This window comes from Euleptes europaea, chromosome 13, assembly GCF_029931775.1.
Source record: "Euleptes europaea isolate rEulEur1 chromosome 13, rEulEur1.hap1, whole genome shotgun sequence".
Taxonomy (NCBI): Eukaryota; Metazoa; Chordata; class Lepidosauria; order Squamata; family Sphaerodactylidae; genus Euleptes; species Euleptes europaea.
The window spans coordinates 61,153,373-61,175,768 of record NC_079324.1 but is presented as its reverse complement, the minus strand read 5'-3'; the positions used below and the strand labels follow the sequence as shown (position 1 = coordinate 61,175,768).

At 51.5% G+C, this 22,396-nt stretch overlaps 1 protein-coding gene and 1 non-coding gene across 2 annotated transcripts in view; both read left to right on the top strand.

The window, feature by feature from the left end:
* Window positions 1–7,364: 7,364 nt before the first annotated feature.
* The window catches only part of KDM2B (lysine demethylase 2B), a 77,721-nt gene continuing 62,689 nt past the window's right edge, over window positions 7,365–22,396 (top strand). The window contains exons 1-4 of the mRNA XM_056859463.1: window positions 7,365–7,422; window positions 9,290–9,368; window positions 11,164–11,210; window positions 21,847–22,025. Coding sequence (XP_056715441.1) covers window positions 7,383–7,422; window positions 9,290–9,368; window positions 11,164–11,210; window positions 21,847–22,025 — 345 coding nt within the window. The 5' untranslated portion in view covers window positions 7,365–7,382. The remainder of the gene's footprint in view (window positions 7,423–9,289; window positions 9,369–11,163; window positions 11,211–21,846; window positions 22,026–22,396) is intronic.
* TRNAA-AGC (transfer RNA alanine (anticodon AGC)) lies at window positions 17,778–17,849 on the top strand. Its single transcript has one exon. It is a non-coding gene; the product is annotated as a tRNA-Ala (tRNA).

Below are 22,396 nucleotides of genomic sequence, written 5' to 3'. Positions count from 1 at the left end.
GCGCCCCTTCCCGGCGGCTCAGGCCCGCCCCCGGCGCCGTCCGGAGCCAGCGCCGCGGCTGCGCCTTTACGCACGGAGAGGAGGGTGGCCGGACCTCGCGTGGCGAGCCTCGCCGCGGCTTCTCGTGGCCGGCCCTGCCCCGGGAGGGGAGGGGAGGGGGCGCTGAGCGAGTTCGGGGAGAACCGCGACTGGCTCCAGGTGGAGCAGGGGTGGGGAACCTTTTTTTCCCCCTCCAAGGGCCATTTGGAGATTGATAACGTCATCCGCGGGCCAGACAAAAGTATCAACTGGGAAATTGGTTTCTTGGGCAGTCCCAGCTGCTCCATAGCTAATGACTCTTCTGCAAAGGGGGGGGGGATGTTCCTTTTCTCAGCAAAACAAACCGACATCTGCCTGGAATAGAGGCTATTCCTGTCCGCGGGAGGGGGCGGATCACCAGTCTTAGATCCTTCTGAGCTAGAGATCTGCCAGGACCCACGAAGGGCCAGACCAAATGGTTTCGCGGGCTTTAAACGGCCCCCGGGCCTGACGTTCCCCACCCCTGGGGGATCGAACCTGGACCTTCCGAGCCCGCCGCTCTTAACCACTGCGCCACCCTGGCTCGCCTCCATCGGAGCTCCTCGGAAGGAGAGGAGGAGTGGGTTTTTCTGGGCCGACTTTCGCCACCACTTAAGGAAGAATCAAACCGGCTCACAACCGCCTTCCCTTCCCCACAACAGACACCCTGTGAGGTGGGGCTGAGAGAGCTCTAAGGGAGCTGCGAAAAGCCCAAGGCCACCCAGCTGGCTTCCTGCAGAGGGGTGGGGAAAGCAACAGGGTTCACCAGATTAGCCTCCGCTGCTCATGTGGAGGAGCAGGGAAACCAACCCAGTTCTCCAGGTCAGACTCCACTGCTCCAAACCACCGCTCTTAACCACGGCACCACGCTGGTTCCTTTGGGGAGCTGTAAGTGGGAAGGCCGGGCGCATTTGCACAAGAGCGGTGTGGCTGGCTGGCTGGGCCCAGAATGCTTAGAAGCAGGCTGCCAAGGTGGCAGCATTCCAGTATTTGGCCCCCCAATAAACCGGCACAGGAATAGACTGCCCCTGGCCATGGAGGCTCCATGTAGCAGTTAGAACAATAGCCATGGGTGCACCAGGCTCGCTCCTGAATTTCTTGCGTTGAAGGAGGATGGCTTAGCTATAAGACTGCCTCCTTTATTTTTGTGCCTTTAATAGCTGCACAGGGCAGAAAGCCAACAGATGCAGCTTTTCCTATACTTGCATTCCAAGGCTGGGGGGGAACAGCAAGCATCTGTTGAATATCTGGCTGGGGTCCCATGCCTTTAAAAGTGGCACCGAGGGGCAAGGATTCAACAAATGTGACTTAGCCTATTGCCAGTCCAGGGGAAACATCACCTGTTCAATCTCTGCCTGTAACACAGCTGCAAGGCATACCGCCCTTCTCAGAGGGATGGTCTATCAGTAGCTACTAGCCACGGTGACTAAAGGGAACCTCCACACCCAGAGGCAGTACACTTCTTAATACCTGGGCCAGGAGGCAACATCGGGAAGGCCTCGGCCTCTATGCCCTGTTGCTGGACCTCCCTCCAGAGGAACTGGTCAGCCACTGTGTGAGACGGGATGCTGGACTAGATGGACCCTCACTGGTCTGATCCAGCAGGGCTCTTCTGATGTTCTTATGAAGTTTACTTTGAAGGAGAGACCACCATGTTTCTGGGACAGTTCCTTTATTTCCAAATGTACACCTGTCCACTAGTTACAATGACATTCTAGCACCAAACACACAGCAAACTCATAGAATCCAGTCCTCACAACTCTGCAACTGCTTTCCAGCTTTGCCCTCTCTCTTCTAAGAAAATTAGGGTTTGGGCCTATCGGCCAATGAGAAAGACTTGTCCTCCAGATTCATGCATTGGCCATTGTTCCCTATCAGGGCCCTAACCAAGAAGGGAAAGAGATTTCTCAAATGTGTACAATACAAGTGTGTTGAACACATGAACACGTTAAGCTGCCTTATACTGAACCAGACCCTTGGTCCATCAAAGTCAGTACTGTCTACTCAGACCGGCAGCGGCTCTCCAGGGTCTCAGGCAGAGGTCTTTCACATCACCTTGCCTTGCCCCTTTAACTGGAGATGCCGGGGATTGAACCTGGGACCTTCTGCATGCCAAGCAGATGCTCTACCACTGACCTACGGCCCCTCACAACAGCATAATCATACAGATGTGTAAACCAGAGGATAAAGGTGTATTAAAGGGTACAAATGAAAGGGAACATGATTACCAAAAACATCTTGGTTTCTAGATGAGGTTTTTTTTTAAGTACATTATTTATAGTCTGCCTTTCTCACAGGGATTTAAAATGGATTACACATAGGAGCCCTGTGGCGCAGAGTGGTAAGCTGCAGTACTGCAGTCCAAGCTCTGCTGACGACCCGAGTTCGATCCCAACGGAAGTTGGTTTCAGGTAGCCGGCTCAAGATCGACTCAGCCTTCCATCCTTCCGAGGTCGGTAAAATGAGTACCCAGCTTGCTGGGGGGTAAAGGGAAGATGACTGGGGAAGGCACTGGCAAACCACCCCGTAAAACAAAGTCTGCCTAAGAAATGTCGGGATGTGATGTCACCCCATGGGTCAGGAATGACCCGGTGCTTGCACAGGGGAACTTTACACATAGCAAGTCAGTGCAGTTAATGAAAGGGGACATTCAATAACCAATGCATTCGGATTTTGGAAGTCTGGAACCATGAGAAAGAACTGAAGCATAGCATAAGTATAAACGTGACACAGAAAGCGGTAGAGAAATTATATAATAGGATCCTGCTTACATTAAGTTGTACACAGTGGTATAGATCACGGTCCCTAACCATTTTTCCAAGGAAGTTTGTGAACCATTTTGTACAGTGCAACCCTATTACCTGTACAGAAAAACCCTTTTAATAATTCAATTTTGCATAGTTTGCAGTACAAACCAAATAGAAACCACTGCTTTTTGCAGTATGAGAGCCGCCCAGAGACAAGGCATCCGTCAATCAACCACGTTCCAATTCTGAAGCCTTTGGCTCCTGCTGAACCCACTCCACACTCTGTGAGACCCTGAATATGAAGGGGCAGCTTGTACCTGACAGCCACTGGCTCCCGACTGGAAAAAAAATGTAGTTACTCATTAAAATCTTCCTGCGTGCCGTAGCCATGGTTTTTGCAGGCAGGGTTGCTAGACAATCCCGCTACTGTAGGAAAGGGAGAAACGTGAAATTCCCGCATCTGTGCAAAGGCTTCCTTGGCATTTGCCAGGAAGCGAGGGGTGCCGCCGAGCGAAAAAGAGCCACGTTGAAATCGCTAAAAATTACGCAGTGGTATCAATGGGGCTCTTTGCCAGATAACACTGTGCCCAAAAGAGTGCGCCAGGTTGCAGCCTCTGATGTGTAACTCACAGTCACGGCTCCAGTGTGGTGCAGTGGTTAGAGTGCCAGGCTAGGACTGAGGAGACCTGGATTCAAATCCTCAATCAGTCATGAAATCTGGGTCCCGTCCAGGAGTCCCCAACGTTTTTGAGCCTGCGGGCACATTTGGAATTCTGACACGGCATGAACATATGAAACCGCTCTTGGTCCATCCAAGTCAGTATTGTCTACTCAGACCGGCAGCGGTTCTCCAGGGTCTCAGACAGAGGTCTTTCACATCACCCACTTGCCTCGTCCGTTTAACTGGAGATGCTGGGGATTGAACCTGGGACCTTCTGCATGTCGAGCAGATGCTCTGCCACTGAGCCACAGCCCCTCCCCTCCCACAGCCCCTGGCATGGTGGGCGCAGCAATAAAATGGCTGCCACAGGAGGCGAAGCCAGCCACAAAATGACAGTCACTGCTTAACTGCAGTAATATAGCGTAGATTCTTGTGCTGTGGCGGCAGCTGCTGCCAAAGTAATATTTTAAAAACATCTGCAAAGCCAATCAGAAGCATGCTGGGCAAAAGCCCCACCCGGTCCCACTCACAATCCTAAAAACACTTGATGGGCATTAGAAAAGGTGTCGGCTGGTGCCACGGTGCCCACGTGCCCCATCTTCGGGACCCCTGGTTTAGTCAATCTGGCACTCTAACCACTGTGCCATATTGCCTCTCCCGCATGGCATGCACTCGGAGAAGGACTGCAGAGGGCAAAAGTGCAACTTACAAGCATGAGTCAAGGAGTGCGCACCCAGCATCTTCAGTAACATTGTGGGGGGGGGGGGTGCTGAAGCATAAAATGTCAGAATGGCCTCTGCCGCCAACTTCCTATGTGGCGTTAGGCAAGTCATGCTGCCTCATCTCCAGTATGGGGATAGTACTGACCTACCTTACAGGGCCATGGCAAGGATCACAACAATGTAATGTGTAAAGGATTCTGAACAGCAGCAGCGCTGCATAAATTCTCAGTATTATGATGATGAATCCAGCAGGGTCTCCTTAACACACCGGCCCTGGGGACCAAGCGCTGTTTGTGTGGTCTGCCCAGCCCCATACAGTGATGATCCTTACCCTTTGGTTGAAGCACAGGGGTCCCCGATGCGCTTCCTAGACCTTATCTCAAGAGCCTTCTCAACATCCATCTCAACATCAGTATTATTATCTCTACATTGCAAACAGGAGCGGCTGAGGTGCAGAATGTCTTGTTCCTCAGGAACCTCACTGGGTGACCCAGGGCCAATAATTCTCCCTCGGCCTAACCTACTTTGCAGGACTGTTGTGAGGCACGATAAGAAGGAAAGCCAGTCCGAAGAGCAGGGAAGGGATGGTGGCGCGGGATGGCAAAGGGGCAGAGGGACCCTCCCCATTGGCCTGGGCAGAGCAGCGCCTGGCAGCCCTTTCCAGAAGCCAAAGCATGGGGCAGCAAGCCGGGGATTAGGGCTTCTTGAGGGGCCGTGGCTCAGTGGTAGAATATCTGCTTGGCATGCAGAAGGTCCCAGGTTCAATCCCCGGCTCCTCCAGTTAAAGGGACCAGGCAGGTAGGGGATGTGAAAGACCCCTGCCTGAGACCCTGGAGAGCCGCCGCCGGTCTGAGTAGACAAGACTGACTTTGATGGACCGAGGGTCTGATTTGGTATACGGCAGCTTCATTTATTACAGGTGGGGCTGTGGCTCAGTGGTGGAGCATTTGCTCGGCATGCAGAAGGTCCCAGGTTCAATCCCCGGCATCTCCAGTTATAGGGACCAGGCAGGTAGGGGATGGGAAAGACCTCTGCCTGAGACCCTGGAGAGCCGCTGCCGGTCAGAGTAGACAATCCTGACTTCGATGGATGGACCGGGGGTCCGATTCAGTGGAAGGCAGCTTCATGTGTTCAACCCCGGAGGAGGAGGAGGCGGCGGCGGCCATCCGCCTGGCCCGGCCACTTCCTGGCGGCTCCGGGGTCTCTCCGCCGGCCTGGCCAGCCCCCCCCCCGGGCTCAGCCGCCGCCAGTCCGCAGGCAGCCGGGCGCGCGGCCCGCTTGCAGCGCCGGAGCCCAGAGGCGCCCCCCCAGCCCCTCTTCCACCCCCCCACGCCCGACGGCCAGCCTCTCCTGCCCCCCCCCGCAGAAACCCCCCCCTCCTCCCCGTCGGCGCCTGCGTGCTGAAGCGCCGCCCGCCCCCTCGTGACCCAGCGCCCCCCCCCCCGGAGGAGCACCCTCTCGGCGGCGCTCCTCGCCGGGTGCCAGCCTCCGGGTGCCAGCCTCCGGGCGCCCCCCCCCATATTGACGTCCCGCCGCCCCCCCGCCGCCCGCAGCCGTGCCGGGCGATGAGCGCCTAGGGGACTTTGCAAAAGAACCACACGGCCCCCCCGCCCCGCCTCCGCCCGCCCCCCAGCTCCGCCCCCCCGGACCAGAGAGGGAGGGCGGGAGGGAGGCCGGTTGCCCAATTGCCCCCCCAGCGGAACTTTGCCGGGACGCGGGCGGCCGGCGGGGCGTCCGATGCGCGGCGGGGGGGCTGGGCGGGGGGGCGCGGGCCGGCCCCCTCCCCTCCGGGCCGAGCTGGGCCGGGGGCGCACGTTGCAGCCGCCCCACAGCAACTGTTGACAAGGGAGAGATGAAACTCTCCGAAACATGGAGGCGGACAAGGACCCTGGGAGAAGGCTGGTGGGTACCGGGGGGGGGACCCGGGGGGGGCCGAGATCCAGCAAGATGTTTTTGTCTGGAGAGGGGGGGGCGCGGGGGTCGGTCGCTGCCGCTAGCCGGGCTCGGAGGGGGGGGGCTCGTTAAAAAACAAAAAGTGTGCGGCCGGGGGGCGCCCCAGGCGGGGGCAGCTGGTGCCTCGCGACCCCCCCCCCCCGTCCCCGCGGGCCAGCTCTTGCAACCTGCGCACGAGCGCAGCGGGACCAGGTTGGGGGGCAGGCGCGCGGCGGGCTGCTGCGGCGGGGAAGCCCGGCCGGCCTGGGGGGCTAGGTGCACATACGGGGGTGTCCCCCACCCCACCCCACCCCACCCCCGCGTGTGTGTGTGTCCGCGGGGCGGGGGTCTCATCCCTCCCCGCCTCCCCCCCCCCAAAGCCCCCCGCCGCTGTGATCCCGGCGAGCCCACCCTGCGCCAGCTTGGGGACTTATTTGGGGAGGCCACGCGGGTCTTTCACCAAGTGGGGGGGGGGGCTCGGAGAGGGACCCCTCCGGCCCGTGTTGCGTAAGGCCGTGTGTCTGTGGCCAGGCCGGCTTCCGGTGTGGATGGGGGAACGGGCGGGCGGGCAGGCCCCAGGTGGCCCCGTGCAACGCGCGCGGATGCGGGAGGGAGGGAGTGGGCGGCCGGCGCAGAAACCGGGGGGGGGGCTCAGATGGGTCCCCCACCTCACTTCCAAGCCGGGTCCCGTTGAGTCCAGCTGACGCCTCCCTTAAGCCCGGAGGGGGACACGGGGACACACACCCATCCATTGCAGCGAGTCCCCAATTGCCCCATCCGGACTTTTTGCGCAACGTGGACCCCCGCAGAAGCGCTTGGACGCGCAGCCGAGGGGGCGGCCCCCTTCGCCCCCGCCTGAGCGGTGACCCGCAGAGGTCTGGCCCCAGACGCCCCCCCCCCGACCCCCCGGCATTTGGAAACCGAGCGGCTTTCTGCGCTGCGCTGCGCTGCACCCTGCGGGTCTCGCTTCAGCAGCCCCTTCTGTGCGGCGCGTTGGAAACCCGACGGGCCGGGGCTTGTGGCTCCGGGCGGGCTCGTGGCCGTGGGGTCCCCCCACCCCGCGTGTTTGCCACTCCAAGGGGTCGCGGGGGGGGTGGGCTTTCCCTCGCTCCGCCGCCCCGGCCGACCGCGCTCTTCTCTCCGCGCCCGACCCCGCAGCGCTCGATCGGCAGGAGGCTGTACGACGAGAACGCGGACCTGTCCGACGTGGAGGAGATCGTGAGCATCAGGGGCTTCGACCTGGAAGACAAGCTGAGGAGCGAGATGTACCAAGGGGATTTCGTCCGGCCCATGGAAGGGAAAGGTAGGGGTGGGGTGCGGAGGGGTGGGGAGGGGAACCCGACGGCTCCCCACGTGCGAGCCGCCGGGCCAGGTTCGTATTTCCCGCCAGGGTCCCCCCTTCCAGGGGATCCGATGACGAAGCCAGGAGGGGAGAGGCGAGCTGGGCGTGCCGGGGGGGGAGATTCCCACCCAGAGCCTCTGCAGGCTGCGTGCCTGGCAAGGGCGTTTTGCAAAGCCGGGCCAGGGTCTGCCCGCCCCCTCGACCTGGAAAGCCCCTCTGCCCCGCTGCTGCGGAGGGGCCGGAGCACAGGCCTGAAGATGGATCGCAGGTCTTTCCCCACTGCCTCTGCCTCGCCTCCTGGTGACCCCAGCCCGGCTTTTCCCCGGCCTTCTGCAGGCCAGAGGTTTTTGCACCAGTTGGGTTGGAAGGTATAGAAATCGGTGGGGCGGGGGGAGGGCCTGCCACGACCAATATAAGCAATTGTACAAAATCGGCGGGTGAAGTGACCAGCCTGTCTAGACGATTCAGATTTGTTATTAATACAGCTTAAGCCAGTAAAACACCTATCGTTTATACAAAAGGTAAAAAATTATCGCAGTTCAACCAAAAACATCCCTAATTAAAATTTCCAAATAATTTGTAATAAGACTAAAATTAACCAAATTGTGATTTAATCTAATTGCAATTGCCCAGTATTAGGCGTTGAACTTTCTATGCAATTGCACAACATTTGGCTACCTGTTTTGCCATCTGGGCATGCCTGTCGGATGAGAGAAACATACAGCTGGGTCCAAAGGCTGGTTTGATCCTTCCTGCTCCAAGTCCCAATGATGGTTATGTCCGAGAAGCTATTTCCTTTGCTGCCAAATTTAATTTTTAGGTTTCTATTTTTTTTTCCTGTCCAAAGCCACCCCTTTTGATGGTAGACCTCTTGCGTCAGCTTGTTGCCCTATTGAATGCCCCTTGAACAGTTGGGGTTAAGTTTGTTAATTGATTGAATTAGTGCTGGTTAAAGGGATAGTTTAGTTGATTGATTGTCTTGCCTTTTAACTAATGGGCCTTTTTAGATAAAATGGGGGTTTTTTTTGGGGGGGGGAATGGTGGGGGAGAGACCAAGGTTTAAATAATGGCTCAGCCATTAAGCTCTCTGCATGATCTTGGTCCAGTCCCCAGCTTTCAGCATAGCCTTCTGTACAGGGTTGTTGTGAGGATAAAATGAGAAGGGAAATTACGTACACCAGGAAGGTCAAGATAAAAATGTATCTGGGAAACAAACTAAACATATGTAAGATTGAAGGCAATACAAGGTCACTTACAACATAATACATTTAAAAGCGACTCCATTTTATTACAAGGAAATGTCATTTTAATCTCTTTCCCCTCATTGTCATCGTTGTTACGGTAAAAAAGAATCCATAATCTCTTGACTGCTTCACACAACGCATAGTTAAATTGTGGGACTCCCTGCCCCAGGATGTGGTGATCGCTGCCAACTTGGAAGGCTTTAAGAGGGGAGTGGACATGTCCATGGAGGAGAGGGCTATTCATGGATACTAGTCATGATGCATACCTATTTTCTCCAGGATCAGAGAGCATTACTTTCATGTAATTCCTTTTGATTTCCTTCATTCATACATTGGTTAAAAGGCAGTGTATTCAGTCATCTTTAAAATTCTTCAATTTTATGATGAGGCATTTTATTATCTGGCTGATTAACAGTTTTTTTTAAATCCAGTAATAAAGATATGTGAAAATCTAGCTGGGGAGGGGTTGTATCACTGTGGTCAAATTCTGAATGCAACGGCAAGGATACGGACATTGAGTTGCTTGTAAAAACCTGGTTCTAAAGGAGAGTGTTGCCTTTTTCTCCCTTTTCCTTTTCAACCAGACTTCACTTTCGAGTACGTGCAGCGAGAAGCCCTCAGAGCTCCCCTCGTCTTCAGAAGTAAGGATGGACTGGGAATTAAGTAAGACAGTGCTCTTTACATCTCATTCTACCTGTTTTTAAAAAATGGGAACAATGTCCCGCCTCGTCTCAAGGGCTCAGCAAAACATTCTACCCCCATCCCCAATGTCCAAAAGCCAGCTTTGAATAACGTCTGGAAGACGCACAAGCTCAGGCTTTGGAGAACCTCCATCAGTGAGGGTTCTTTAACACAGGGACTGGATGTTAGTTCACCTCCAAGAGCCAGGATGGAACGCTCTTCAGCAGGTAGAGCAGGTAGATCTTTAAACTGGACTCCTGCTTGTACCTTTAAAGTTGTCTTTTGTATAGACTTCTGACAGATGTGGTTTTTCCTGCCTCCAGCTGTAAGAAAAAGCTGCAGCTTCTTAAGAGGTGGTACAGGTTAGGGGCTTCCAGGGTGAGCTAGGATTTTGGCGGCCATTGGTTCACATCTTCCCCTCTGCCGCAAACATGTTAAGTGATCTTGGACAATCTTCTCTCTTAGCCTCTTATTTCACATTACAAGGCTAATACTAACTTACCCTGCAGAGTTGTTGTAGGAATTAATGTAAAATCCTTTCAGTGCTCTAAAAAGTGTTGTGTCAGTCCGGTATATGTGTTTTATTGTCATTAAAAGTAGTCTTCTTTTGCTCCCACCACTCCAAATCCACGCAGTTATTTGTACTGCAGCCGATCAGGATAAGAAAGAGGAGAAAAGAAGTCATTTTTTTCTGTTGACCTGTGGAACTCACTGCTACAGCATGGCAACATAAAGCACCTTTTGTCAAGGCATGCTTGATGATAGGATTATGGATGGGCCTATAACTATACTGGCCTCAGTAGCTAGAACTGCAGCTTCTGGGTTCAGAGGCAATTTGCTTCTTTGCCCAGCAGATTAAAGAAACTAATGAGAAGGAATGGGTCACCCTCTGCCTGTTCCTTCCTTGTGGCATTTTGCCAATCCCTGCAAGAAAAAAAGGAGGGGAATAAAACCCAACCTAAAAACAGAAGCTGGGTACCCAAGGTTGGGTGAAAAGAAAATATATATAAGTCTATGTATAAATGCTGAAAGTATAATTTATTGGAAGCGCTATGTAAAAGTTAAAATGATTTAAAAGCATTAAAATAGCACAATGGCATTTCCTGAGGTTGATAACTGTAACCACATACCAAACGCGTTTCGGCCTATGGGGCCTTCATCAGTGGTTAATTAAAACCCTTGTTAAGCCTGCACACATTTACAGAAACTGCTTTACTAGGTTGATACCTGCACACATAGTATACGAGAGAGATATACTAACCAGTATTACAACTAGAACCTATTATACCAGATGTTTGAATAATTGGGAATCGATTTTACAACATATACACATGCCTGGTTGGGTTTGAACTGTTTGTATTTATTAATGTATTAATGTAAATGTGTGCAGGCTTAACAGGGGTTTTAATTAACCACTGATGAAGGTCCCATAGGCCGAAACGCGTTTGGTATGTGGTTACAGTTATCAACCTCAGGAAATGCCATTGTGCTATTTTAATGCTTTTAAATCATTTTAACTTTTACATAGCTGTGCCAATAAATTATACTTTTAGTATTTATACATAGGTATATATATATTTTCTTTTCACCCAACCTTGGGTTCCCAGATTTTGCCAGAGTCCCTGTCAGAGGATGGAACGCTGAGCAAGACTGGTGTGACCCGAGGCGGCTCCTCTTGTGTTAATTTCCTCTCATCTGTTCTCAGCTCCTTGAATTGCAAGGTCCTAATTGATCTGCTGATAATACTTAATGTGATTCCCCCCCTTGCTAATTGCAGAATGCCAGACCCGGATTTCACTGTGCGTGATGTGAAGCTGCTCGTGGGTAAGTTCTCAGATTTGTTGAAACATAACTGATGGCGTAGCTTGTGCATTCGAATTAATCTCTGCTGCAGAAACATCCAAGAGCATTGGGATGCTTGCATATACTTTACAGAAGCTTTGTAAATACATCCACAGAAAAGTAAAAGCCTAAAAATATTCTTGGGGAGGGAAGACAGGGTGATATAGCCCAGTCTCATCAGATCTCGGAAGCTAAGTAGGGTCAGTACTTGGCAGGGAGACCACCAAGGAAGACTCTGCAGAGGAAGGCAATGGCAAACCGCCTCTGCTTCTCACTTGCCTTGAAAGCCCCTTGCTGGGGTCGCCAGAAGTCGGTCGTGTATGTAAAAAGATTCTTGCTAGCCTGCCTGCCTACAAATCTGTGCATCAAGCAATTTTGTCTTCATTCCTACATGTATGAGTATTAAAACGGAGCATCCATGTTCAAAGGCAGTATACCTTACAATACTGGATACTAGAGACAAATGACAGAAGATAACTTGTGGGGCATCTGGCTGGCTGCTAGGTGAAACAGGACCCTGGACTAGGTTAACCCTTCACCTGACCCTCCTGGGCAATTCTTACATTCCTAAGTAATTGGTGGACATCGAAAGAAGATCAGCACACTTTCAGCTGTGCATATGTGGCCTTTTGTGGTTGTCTGGTGGCAATGTTTACTCTCTGTGGATGAGTAGCAGAAACTGAAGCTGGAGGGTGAGAGATTCAAAACTGACAAAAGGAAGTGTTTCTTCACGCAATACATAGTTAAATTGTGGAACTCCCTGCCCCAGGTTGTGGGGATGGCTGCCAACTTGGAAGCCTTGAAAAGGGGCGTGGACATGGTCATGGAGGAGAGGGGTATCCACGGGTACTAGTCAAAATGGATACCAGTCATAATGCATACCTATTAACTCCAGGATCAGAGGAGCATGCTGAATATATTAGGTGCCGTGGAGCACAGGTAGGACAATGCTGCTGCAGTCGTCTTGCTTGTGGGGTTCCTAGAGGTCCCTGGTTAGCCACTGTGTGAACAGACTGCTGGACTTGATGGACCTTGGTCTGATCCAGCAGGGCTTTTCTTATGTTTTTATTTTAATTATACTATATATAATTATATTAGGTGCTGTGGAACACAGGCAGGAAAATGCTGCTGCAGTTGTCTTGTTTGTGGGGTTCCTAGAGACACCTGGTTGGCCACTGTGGGAACAGACTGCTGGACTTGATGGGCCTGGGTCTGATTCAGCGGGGCCTTTCTTATGGCCATCTATCAGCAATGCTGATTCTGTGACCTTAGGCAGATGATGAGAGGGAGGGCATCTTGGCCATCTTCTGGTCACTGGGGGTGTGGGGTGGGGGGAGGAAGTTGTGAATTTCCTGCATTGTGCAGGGGGTTGGACTTGATGGCCCTGGTGGTCCCTTCCAACTCTGTGATTCTATGTTCTTATATTCTTATGACAATTTGTCATCTTAAAAAAAATAGAGCATTGCTGGCATCTCTGAGAGCTTTGAGCTTCCTAAATGTATCAGTTATGTACAGGGCACTGGAAAAGGATGCATTTGTGCCCCGAATGTCTGAATTCTGCGGTCTTTATAATTTCTCATATAGTGGCATGTTCTGTATGTTGTTGTTTTTTTGTGCTACCCAATGGGAAGGGGCATGGAGTGATTTGTTGATATTGAAGCCTCAGTTCCAGATTACTAGAAATCCAGCTCCCCCCACCCCACATACTTTTTTCACCAGATATTTCCCATGTGCCTTGACCTGGATGGCTCAGGCTAGCCCGATCCCATCAGATCTCTGGGGCTGAACCGGGACAGCCCTGGGTAGTACTTGGATAGGAAACCACCAAAGAAGTCTACGACTGCTACACAGAGGCAGGCAAGGGCAAACCACCTCCGAATGTCTCTTGCCTTGAAAACCACATGGATTGCCATAAGTCAGCTGCAGAATGATGGCGCATTCCGCCACCACCTTTTCCCATGTATCATTTTGTCTATAAGCTCTAGAAATGTGACTTCAAAAAAAAAAAAAAAACTCAAATCTGAATGCTGAAATTCTCAGAAAACTGGCCCAAGCCAGCGCTGTATTCTGTCTGTGTGCGTGCTTTGTGGTTGCAAAATGCACTGGTTCTACGTTGCCACTTATTACTGTTAGCAGCATTGTGGAGGCCGGTCCTGTGATGCAACAGTGGACTTTTCTTTATAGAACCTTCAGTGGAGATGGCCCTTATGGAGTGAAAGAAGACAGTTCACTGCCCCAAAGAGCTTACAGGCTGAAATTTCAGACAGGGAAGACCACTGAGGGAGAGGAAACAAGTGGACATGGGGGAACAGTTAGGCATTGTTTTCTGTTTAGGTGCTGGAAGGTGGGTGATCTCGAACCTGGGACTGATGTAGATGGATGAAGAGAAAGGCTCAAAACAACAACGTACAAGAGCAGAACAGAAATGGCACATTTATCTCTCCCTGGCAGCCGCACATGGGAGCATGCTGGGGCTTTCTAGGACCCCACACTCTGTTCAAGCAGAATGAAGAAGAAGAAGAGTTGGTTTTATATGCCGACTTTCTCTACCACTTAAGGAAGAATCAAACTGACTTATAATTGCCTTCCCTTCCCCTCCCTGCAACAGACACCCTGTGAGGTAGGGGAGGCTGATAGAGCTCTAAGAGCTGTGACTAGCCCAAGATCACTCAGTTGGCTTCATGTGTAGGAGTGGGGAAACAAATCCAATTCACCAGATTAGTGTTCGCCACTCATGTGGAGGAGTGGGGAATCGAACCCGGTTCTCCAGATCAGGGTCCACCGCTCCAAACCCCCGCTCTTAACCACTACAGCACGCTGGCTCATGATGGCCGAGCCCAAACCTGTACACCAAGTGAATGGAGCAGGTGCTATAAAACAGGTCCCAAAATGCTCTTCAGCACACAGGGCATGCGTAGCAGATGCGCAGGGGTTGGTCAGCAAGGACCATTGCTGTGGAAGGGGCTTCCTCAAAGTAGGGAGCTTGCAAGCCATTGGCCTAGATGGAGCTCTGACAGAAAACCAGGTCCTATGAAGTCCATTCCAAGAAACCCTACACCAAGACAAGTGCTGGAAAAATGGGATCCTGTGCCTTCTGCTCATTATTTCAGTTGAGGAAATGTGCATGGTTTCTCTTGTTTTTCGTAATGTTCGTTCTGCAGTTCCCTGCTATTTTGTTCAGTTGATTCTAGATTGGTTTGGTAGTCAGAGATGGGGAGGGAGCGATGTGAGGGCCCCTAAAATCTTGCCCCCAACCATTGCTAATCTGATTCCTTCCCACCTTCCCACCTTCTGAGATTTCCGCCAGCATCACCCTCATACTTCCAAGCATTCCTTCATAACCATAAGGGCCAGAAATGTGATGTTATGGGTTTTTAAAAACAAAAACTCTTGCTTCTCAGGAAATTGCATTCTGTGCTTAATGCCAACGTCTGCATTTTATGACATTGTTTTTGCAGATTCATATTTTACCACCGCCCTGTCTATAAGATTTTTAAAAATCAAACTAGCACCTGATATTACACAATAGGGCTGTAGCCATTTTTGCTCTCCTGCCATGTTGCGGTACCCGCTGGCCAGACTCTGCCACAGAGATCCTTATATTCTTGCCTGTACCCTGCACACTTTTTTCTCTTGCTTTTTTCCAGCGTGGTGTAGTGATTAAGAGCGGTGGTTTGGAGGGGTGGACTCTGATCTGGAGAACCTAGTTTGATTCCCCACTCCTCCACATGAGCAGCGGAGGCTGATCTGGTGAACTGGATTTGTTTCCCTGCTCCTCCACATGAGGCCAGCTGGGTGACCTTGGGCTAGTCACAGCTCTCAGCCCCACTTACCTCACAGGGAGTCTGTTGTGGGGAGGGGAAGGGAAGGTGATTGTAAGCTGGTTTGATTCTGCCTTAAGTGGTAGAGAAAGTTAGCATATAAAAACCAACTCTTCTTCTTTGCTTCTGTAAAGGAAGGGGCCCATTTCTGGTTGCTTGTGAGTTCCTTACATTCAGCATGTGGCCTCAGAGAAAAAAGAGGAGATTCAGAATCTTATCTTAGCTTCCTCCTCTCCCGCCCCCGCCCCACTTTCAGACAGACACAGGCAGAGGTGGTTCACTTGCCCTTTCGCCATTGTTTGTCAGTACTAAAAAAAGAAGTAGAGTTAAGAAATGTCAGAGTATTTCAATCGAGAAAGTGGGGCAGCTTCTCTCTCTCTATTGTGGTTATGTTATTATCTTGTGTTTTACAGAGGGAGGGAGGGAAATGGCAATGGAATATCCTAGAAATCAGATGGAGAAAAGGCTTTTTTAAAAAATCAGGAGTCATGCTGTGTCTTTACACAGAAGGAGAAGAGCTGGTTTTTATATGCCTACTTTCGCTGCCACTTAAGGAAGAATCAAACCGGCTGACGATCTCCTTCCCTTCCCCACCCCACAACAGACACCCTGTGAGGTAGGTGGGGCTGAGAGAGCTCTAAGAGAGCTGTGACTAGCCCCAGGTCACCCAGCTGGCTTCATGGGTAGGAATGGGGAAACCAACCCAGTTCACCAGATTAGCGTCTGCTGCTCATGTGAAGGAGTGGGGAATCGAACTCGGTTCTCCAGATCTGCTCCAAACCACCGCTCTTAACCCCTACACCACGCTGGATTGATTTAAGTGTTTACTGTATATCTCAGATGTCTTTTTAGAAACAAACTGAAATAGCATAATTACAATACTTAGAAATGGAAGGACCAAATTATAAGGCAACAGTCCAGAGATAGCAGCAAATGGAAAATCAGTTTAAGAGCTGGGATCTGTTGGAACGAAACTGGAAGTAGAAACACAAATAGATTTTGCAGAGGAGAAAGACCTTAGAGAAGAGCACCTGTAGGCTTTCATTTGCAGAACTGCTCCACAATGGGGGCCACCACTGAAAATGCCCTTTCCCGTGCCACCACAGACCAGACTTTTCTAAATACATTTTGATGTAGCAAAGAATTGTCTTAAGATCTGACAGTCTGGGGAAGAATGTGTTTGTTTGGGAAATGAACACAATAAGATTGGGGTGTGTGTGGATTTTTCAAGCAAAATCCATTTAATTTCTAGGCTTTGGAGTCTAAAGTTTTTTTTTTGTATTGTACTTTTCCTCCAAAGAACTCTGAATGGCGCGAGACCTAGATGCGCTGTTCCATCCTCGCACACAACCCTGTGAGCTAGCTTGGGCCAAGAGAAAATGACACGTGCCCATTACGACTGATTGAGCTTTGTGGCTGAGAGAAGGTTTGAACCTGGGTCTTCCAGATCTGGACTTCAGGCTCCGTTGTCACTTTCTCCTACCGCTGCCAAGTCCTTGGCTAGCTGCAGCCGTTGGCTGAGACGGCTGTCAGGGCTTGCCGGCCTCTTGTGTGGTCTCCCTTTCTTGTTTTTAGGATCTCTTTTATGAGCTCAGCGCTTCTGTGTCTCTCCCCGGCTGTGGAGAGGGTTTAATTGAGCAGGCAACATTTAATGACGTCTGGTCATTCTCCTTTCTCTTTTGGAAGAGATCTTTGCCGGTTTCTCTTCCCCCAATGCCTAACAAGGTCCTCCGTCGGTCCCTCCCGAAACCTCGGGCCTGATCCACATGCCAAGCACGCAGGATGCTGTGAAAACCTCGGAGGGGAGGGACCTGGGTGGGTGAATCACTTTCTAAATATAGTAATTAGGCCAGCCCCGACTGCCCCGAGAAATCTTCTCTGTTTTTACAGCTGCAGGCCTCAGTCTAGCTTCTTTGGTTTCACATCACCGCTGTTGCTAATGGAAGTGCATCTTTTATTACAGCTTTTAATAAAATACCCGGTTTTCCATCTTGGCACTCAAGGTGCTGTACGTGGGTCAGGGGAAAGGTGCCCCAGGGAATTTCCTGTCCAGGCACTAGCCAGAGAAAGGCCTGTGTGGCGACAGCTAGGTCCTCTTCCAGCCGTATGCTGGGCTCCTGTTTGATAGCCTATCTTTGCGATCTTTGATAGCCAGCATGGTGTGGTGGTTAAGAGCAGCAGACTCTAATCTGGTGAACCGGGTTGGTTTCCCCACTCCTCCACAGGAAGCCAGCTGGGTGACCTTGGGCTACTTACAGCTCTCTTAGAGCCCTCTCAGCCCCACCTACCTCACAGGGTGTCTGTTGTGGGAAGGTGATTGTAAGCTGATTTGATTCTTCCTTAAGTGGCATCAAACATCAGCATATAAAAACCAACTCCTCTTCTTCTTTTTCCTCTGTGCTTTTTTTGAGCTTGTGCCTGACAGAAACTTTTTCTGCATGGACTTTTGAGGGGCTGTGGCTCAGTGGTAGAGCCTCTGCTTGGCATGCAGAAGGTCCCAGGTTCAATCCCCGGCATCTCCAGTTAAAGGGACTGGGCAAGTAGGTGATATGAAAGACCCATGCCTGAGACCCTGGAGAGCCATGGACAGGGGAGGTGGCTCAGTGGTAGAGCCTCTGCTTGGCATGCAGAAGGTCCCAGGTTCAATCCCCGGCCTCTCCAGTTAAAGGGACCAGGCAGGTAGGTGATGTGAAAGACCCCTGCCTGAGACCCTGGAGAGCCATGCAGAGGGGCCCTGGCTCAGTGGTAGAGCATCTGCTTAGCATGCAGAAGGTCCCAGGTTCAATCCCTGGCATCTCCAGTTAAAGGGTCTAGGCAAGTAGGTAATGTGAAAGACTTCTGCCTGAGACCCTGGAGAGCCGCTGCCGGCCTGAGTAGACAATACCGACTTGGATGGACCGAGGGTCTGGTTCAGTATACGGCAGCGTCATGTGTTCACTTAGGGAAGAGCCGTAGCTCCTCAGCCGCAGGGCACTTGCTTGGTGTGTAGGAGGTCCCAAGGTCAATCCTCGACATCTCTCTAGAGCTGCGGAAGCAGGTGCTGCGGAAGATCAGTTTCAAATGCCTGAGACGGAAACTGGCGTTGTGGCCCCGTTTGAACCGAGCGTGTGACCTGGAACACATTTGCTCCTCTGAAGCTGGTGAGGTGGGGCAGGGGTTAGAGTGTCAGGCGCAGGTTCAAATCTCAGCCGATAGAGATCAGTTCACCTGGAGAAAATGGCCGCTTTGGCAGTTGGACTCTATGGCGTCCCTCCCCCCAAGCCCCACCCTCCTCAGGTTCCGCCCCAAAAACCTCCTGCCGGTGGCAAAGAGGGACCGGTCAACCCAGGTGCTGCTGCTGCTCAGGCCAGGCTGGAGTTTCCTGCTGCTCGCAAGTTGCCATGGTGACCCAGGGAGGAGAGAGGCCTGGGCCCCACTGCTGGAGTCCCCACTTGGAGGCCGTTGGTGCCTTTGTAGAATCAGCCACTTGGTTCCCCTCCAGCCAGACGTCGTCCGCCCCAGACCCTGCTGTTGTTTGCCTTCTCCTCCCCTTATTTTGGGACTGTTCCTGTAGATTTTATCCTTCGCTCTGCCCTCTAAACCTGCCTACTCCCTGGTCAGATGCAGTGAAAAGATCCTACTGCTGCTACCAGCCTAGCCCCAGACATCCTCCTTAGGGTACGCTTGCCTGTCAGTTTTCCTCCAGTGTGGCGTAGTGGTTAAGAGCGGTGGTTTGGAGCAGTGGGCTCTGATCTGGAGAGCCGGGTTTGATTCCCCCGCTCCTCCACATGAGCGGCGGAGGCTAATCCGGTGAACTGGATTTGTTTCCCCACTCCGACACACGAAGCCTGCTGGGTGACCTGGGGCCAGTCACAGCTCTCTTCGAGCTCTCTCAGCCCCACCTACCTCCCAGGGTGTCTGTTGTGGGGAGGGGAAGGGAAGGAGATAGGAAGCCATTTTGATTCTTCCTTAAGTGGTAGAGAAAGTCAGCATATAAAAACCAACTCTTCTTCTTGCCGGTGACCTGCAGTCAACTGCATATGCGCTGGGAAAAAATAGCAGCTGATGGGTGCTTGAGACGGGGCACCATAAACCCTTAATTCAGAACATCTGAAGTGTTCTTTGGAAGGACGCCGATGCCTTTCCCCTCAGGTTAATGGAGAGAGGGCAGCTTGACCCAGTCACATCACCTGGATCTCAGAAGCAGCGAAAGGGGGTCTCCTTTCCTGATATTGTCCGTGATGAATTGTCAAGGAAAGAGGCTACAGAGGCCTTGGCGGGGAAAGAGACAGTTGGCATCTCGGTAAATCAGTAGGTTGTTTTGGAACGGCTTTTCGAAATCGCTTCCTGCCTGTAATGAAAACCAGTCCTCTCAACTGCGCTCATAATTGCAAAGAGCTGCCCGAGGAAAGTTCAAAGTGATCTGAGCCTGCCCCCTTCACTAGGAATATAAGCTGAGTCCTCCTGGATGAGACCAAAGGTACATCAAGTCCAGCATCTTGAACACATGAAGCTGCCTTATACTGAATCGGACCCTCGGTCCATCGAAGTCAGGATTGTCTACTCAGACTGGCAGCGGCTCTCCAGGGTCTCAGGCAGGTCTCTTTCCCATCACCTCCTTGCCTAGTCCCTTTAACTAGAGATGCCGGGGATTGAACCTGGGACCTTCTGCATGCCAGGCAGATGCTCTGCCACTGAGCCACAGCCCCTCCCCTTGTTTCCCATAATGAGTGACCAGATACCCCCAGAAGCATTATAAGTTAACACTCCCCCCACCCCACGCAACTGGTACGGAAAAAGTATACTCCCTCTCAACATGGAGGTTCCATTTAATCGCTGTGGCTATTGATCGTTGCTGGATCTGTGCTTCATGGATTTGTCTAGTCCCTGTTTAAAAGTATTCAAACTAGTGGCCATTGTTACATCCTGTGGCAATGAGTTCATCAAATTAACGATGTGCTGTGTGCAGAAGTACTTTGTTGTTAATCTGCTGCCCCATCTATTTTGCTGGGTACCTTGTGAGTTCTTTTCTCCCCCACCCTTTTTTGTTTTTGATGGCGGGAGAAGGAAAGGGGGAAAGAGGGAAATGTCACCTGACTGAGCCCCAGAGACATCCCCAAAACAGGACGGAGGAGCCCCATTCCCCTTGAAAGTCCTGATTTCTCTAAGAAACCACTGTGCAGAGTTTTATGACCTGTCTCCCCACCTTAGTTGTCTTTCCCCCCCCTTAGCTAGGGTTGCGTGGAAGGAGGCAAGTCCAGAGCAAGGACTGTGCAGAGATATAACAGGCATCCTCCTTTGTGGGCAGGGATTTCGCACCCTCAGAAGACTTTCGTGGATTTATTTCTTATGATGTGGTGTGGAGTTCTCTCTCAGTGCTTTGCTTGGGAACTACTGGGCTATGTATGAATCGTGGGCTTCTGTTCTTCAAGTTATTGAGGCCTGTGACGTCGCAGGGACTGGCAAGAGTTAGCCAGGGGAGTAGGGAACACGATGACTCGATACTCCCGTGTTCTTGAATGCCCTCTGGTGGGTACAGAGCTGCATTTTGTTTATCCATAGAATCATAGAGTTGGGAGGGACCCCCAGGTCATCTAGTCCAACCCCCTGCACAATGCAGGAAATTCACAACTACCTTCCCCCCCCACACCCCCAGTGACCCCTACTCCATGTCCAGAAGATGCTCTCCCTCTCATGACCTGCCTAACGTCATAGAAACAGCATTGCTGAGAGATGGCCATCCCTTTGATTGTATTAGGGATTTTCCTGCTGGAGGTCAGGGGACTGTTGAGGGATTTCGTTTCACCCAAAGTACGGTCAGTTGGGGCCAAGGGAAATGCCGCCTGACCCAGAGATGACCACTAAACAATGACGACCACTAAATGAGAGCCAGCGTGGTGTAGAGGTTAAGAGCGGTGGATTCTAATCTGGTGAACTGGGTTCGATTCCCCACTCCTCCCCATGAAGCCTGCTGGGTGACCTTGGGCCAGTTACAGTTCTCTCAGAGCTCCCTCAACCCCACCTACCTCACAAGGTGCCTGTTGTGGGGAAGGGAAGGAGATTGTAAGCCACTTTGGGACTCCTTACGGTAGAGAAAAGCAGGGTATAAAAACAAACCCTTCTTCCACTTCTTCAGAATGGAGGTGCCACATTTCCTTTGAAGGACTGAAGTTCTGGTTCTTTTATTTTTCTAAAAAGCCAAAAACACCATCCATGTAATACTTTTCTTAGGACCAACCCAATGACTCAGAATTTATTAATCTATTGAATTCACTGTACCACGCTTTTCCCCCAGTGGGGACCCAAGGCGGCTTACGTTGTTCTTCTCTCCCTTTTATCCTCACAACAACCCTGTGAGGTAGGTCAGGCTAAGAGCATGTGACTGGCTCAGAGTCACTCAGCGAGCTTCTATGGTACGAGTGGAGATTCAAACCTGGGTCTCCCAGATGCCAGTCTGACACTCTTAACCACTACACCACAGTGGTGTAACTATGCAAGCTTTCGAGTTCGGCAGAACTCTTCATCATTTTTGCCTGTGAGAAGTTCCACAATATCCCCCCCGAGATAATGATGACTTGCAATATATGCTTTCTCCCCTCTTTTTATTTTATAAAATCTGGCCTGATGAAGAGTTCTGGGGAACTCGAAAGCTTGAACACCATCATGTGTCTTTGGGTTGGTTCGTGCATAGTGCTTTAGGCTTTTTGGCTTTTGCACCAATACGGCTGTAAGCAACTTGTCTATTTATTTCTCTGTCTTGCAGCTTAGGAAAACTTGTGCTTGTTTTTTCCCTCAATGCGTGTCCCAACATTTTCCAGGGAGCCGTCGGATTGTGGACGTGATGGATGTGAACACGCAAAAAGGCATTGAGATGAGCATGTCCCAATTTGTGCGCTATTATGAAACGCCGGAAGCCGAACGCGAGAAGCTCTACAACGTGATCAGCCTGGAGTTCAGCCACACGAAGTTGGCAAGCATTGTCAAGCGCCCCAATGTGGTGCGTTGACACTTTCTGAGCATTTTGTGGTTCATGATGAGTGTGTGATTGGGAGTTTGGTTTGTGTGGGGTAATGGGTAGAAGATCAAGGCTAGGACTGAGGGACCAGGTGTCTAGAGTTCAGTCACTAGTGAAGCTCACTAGGTGACCTTGCGACAGTCACTCAGCCTAACCTACCTCACAGGGTTGTAGGGAGGATAAAAGGTAGGAGGCAAGAGAAGAGAGCTGTTTATGCCATCCTAAACTCCATGGAGGAAAGAGGATAAGACTGATTTTTTAAAATACAAGTATGGTGTCTACAAGGAAATTCACAGCCCATTCCTGGGCCCAGCGGCACCCAGGCACGGCATGGCCAAGGCGCCACCAAAGAG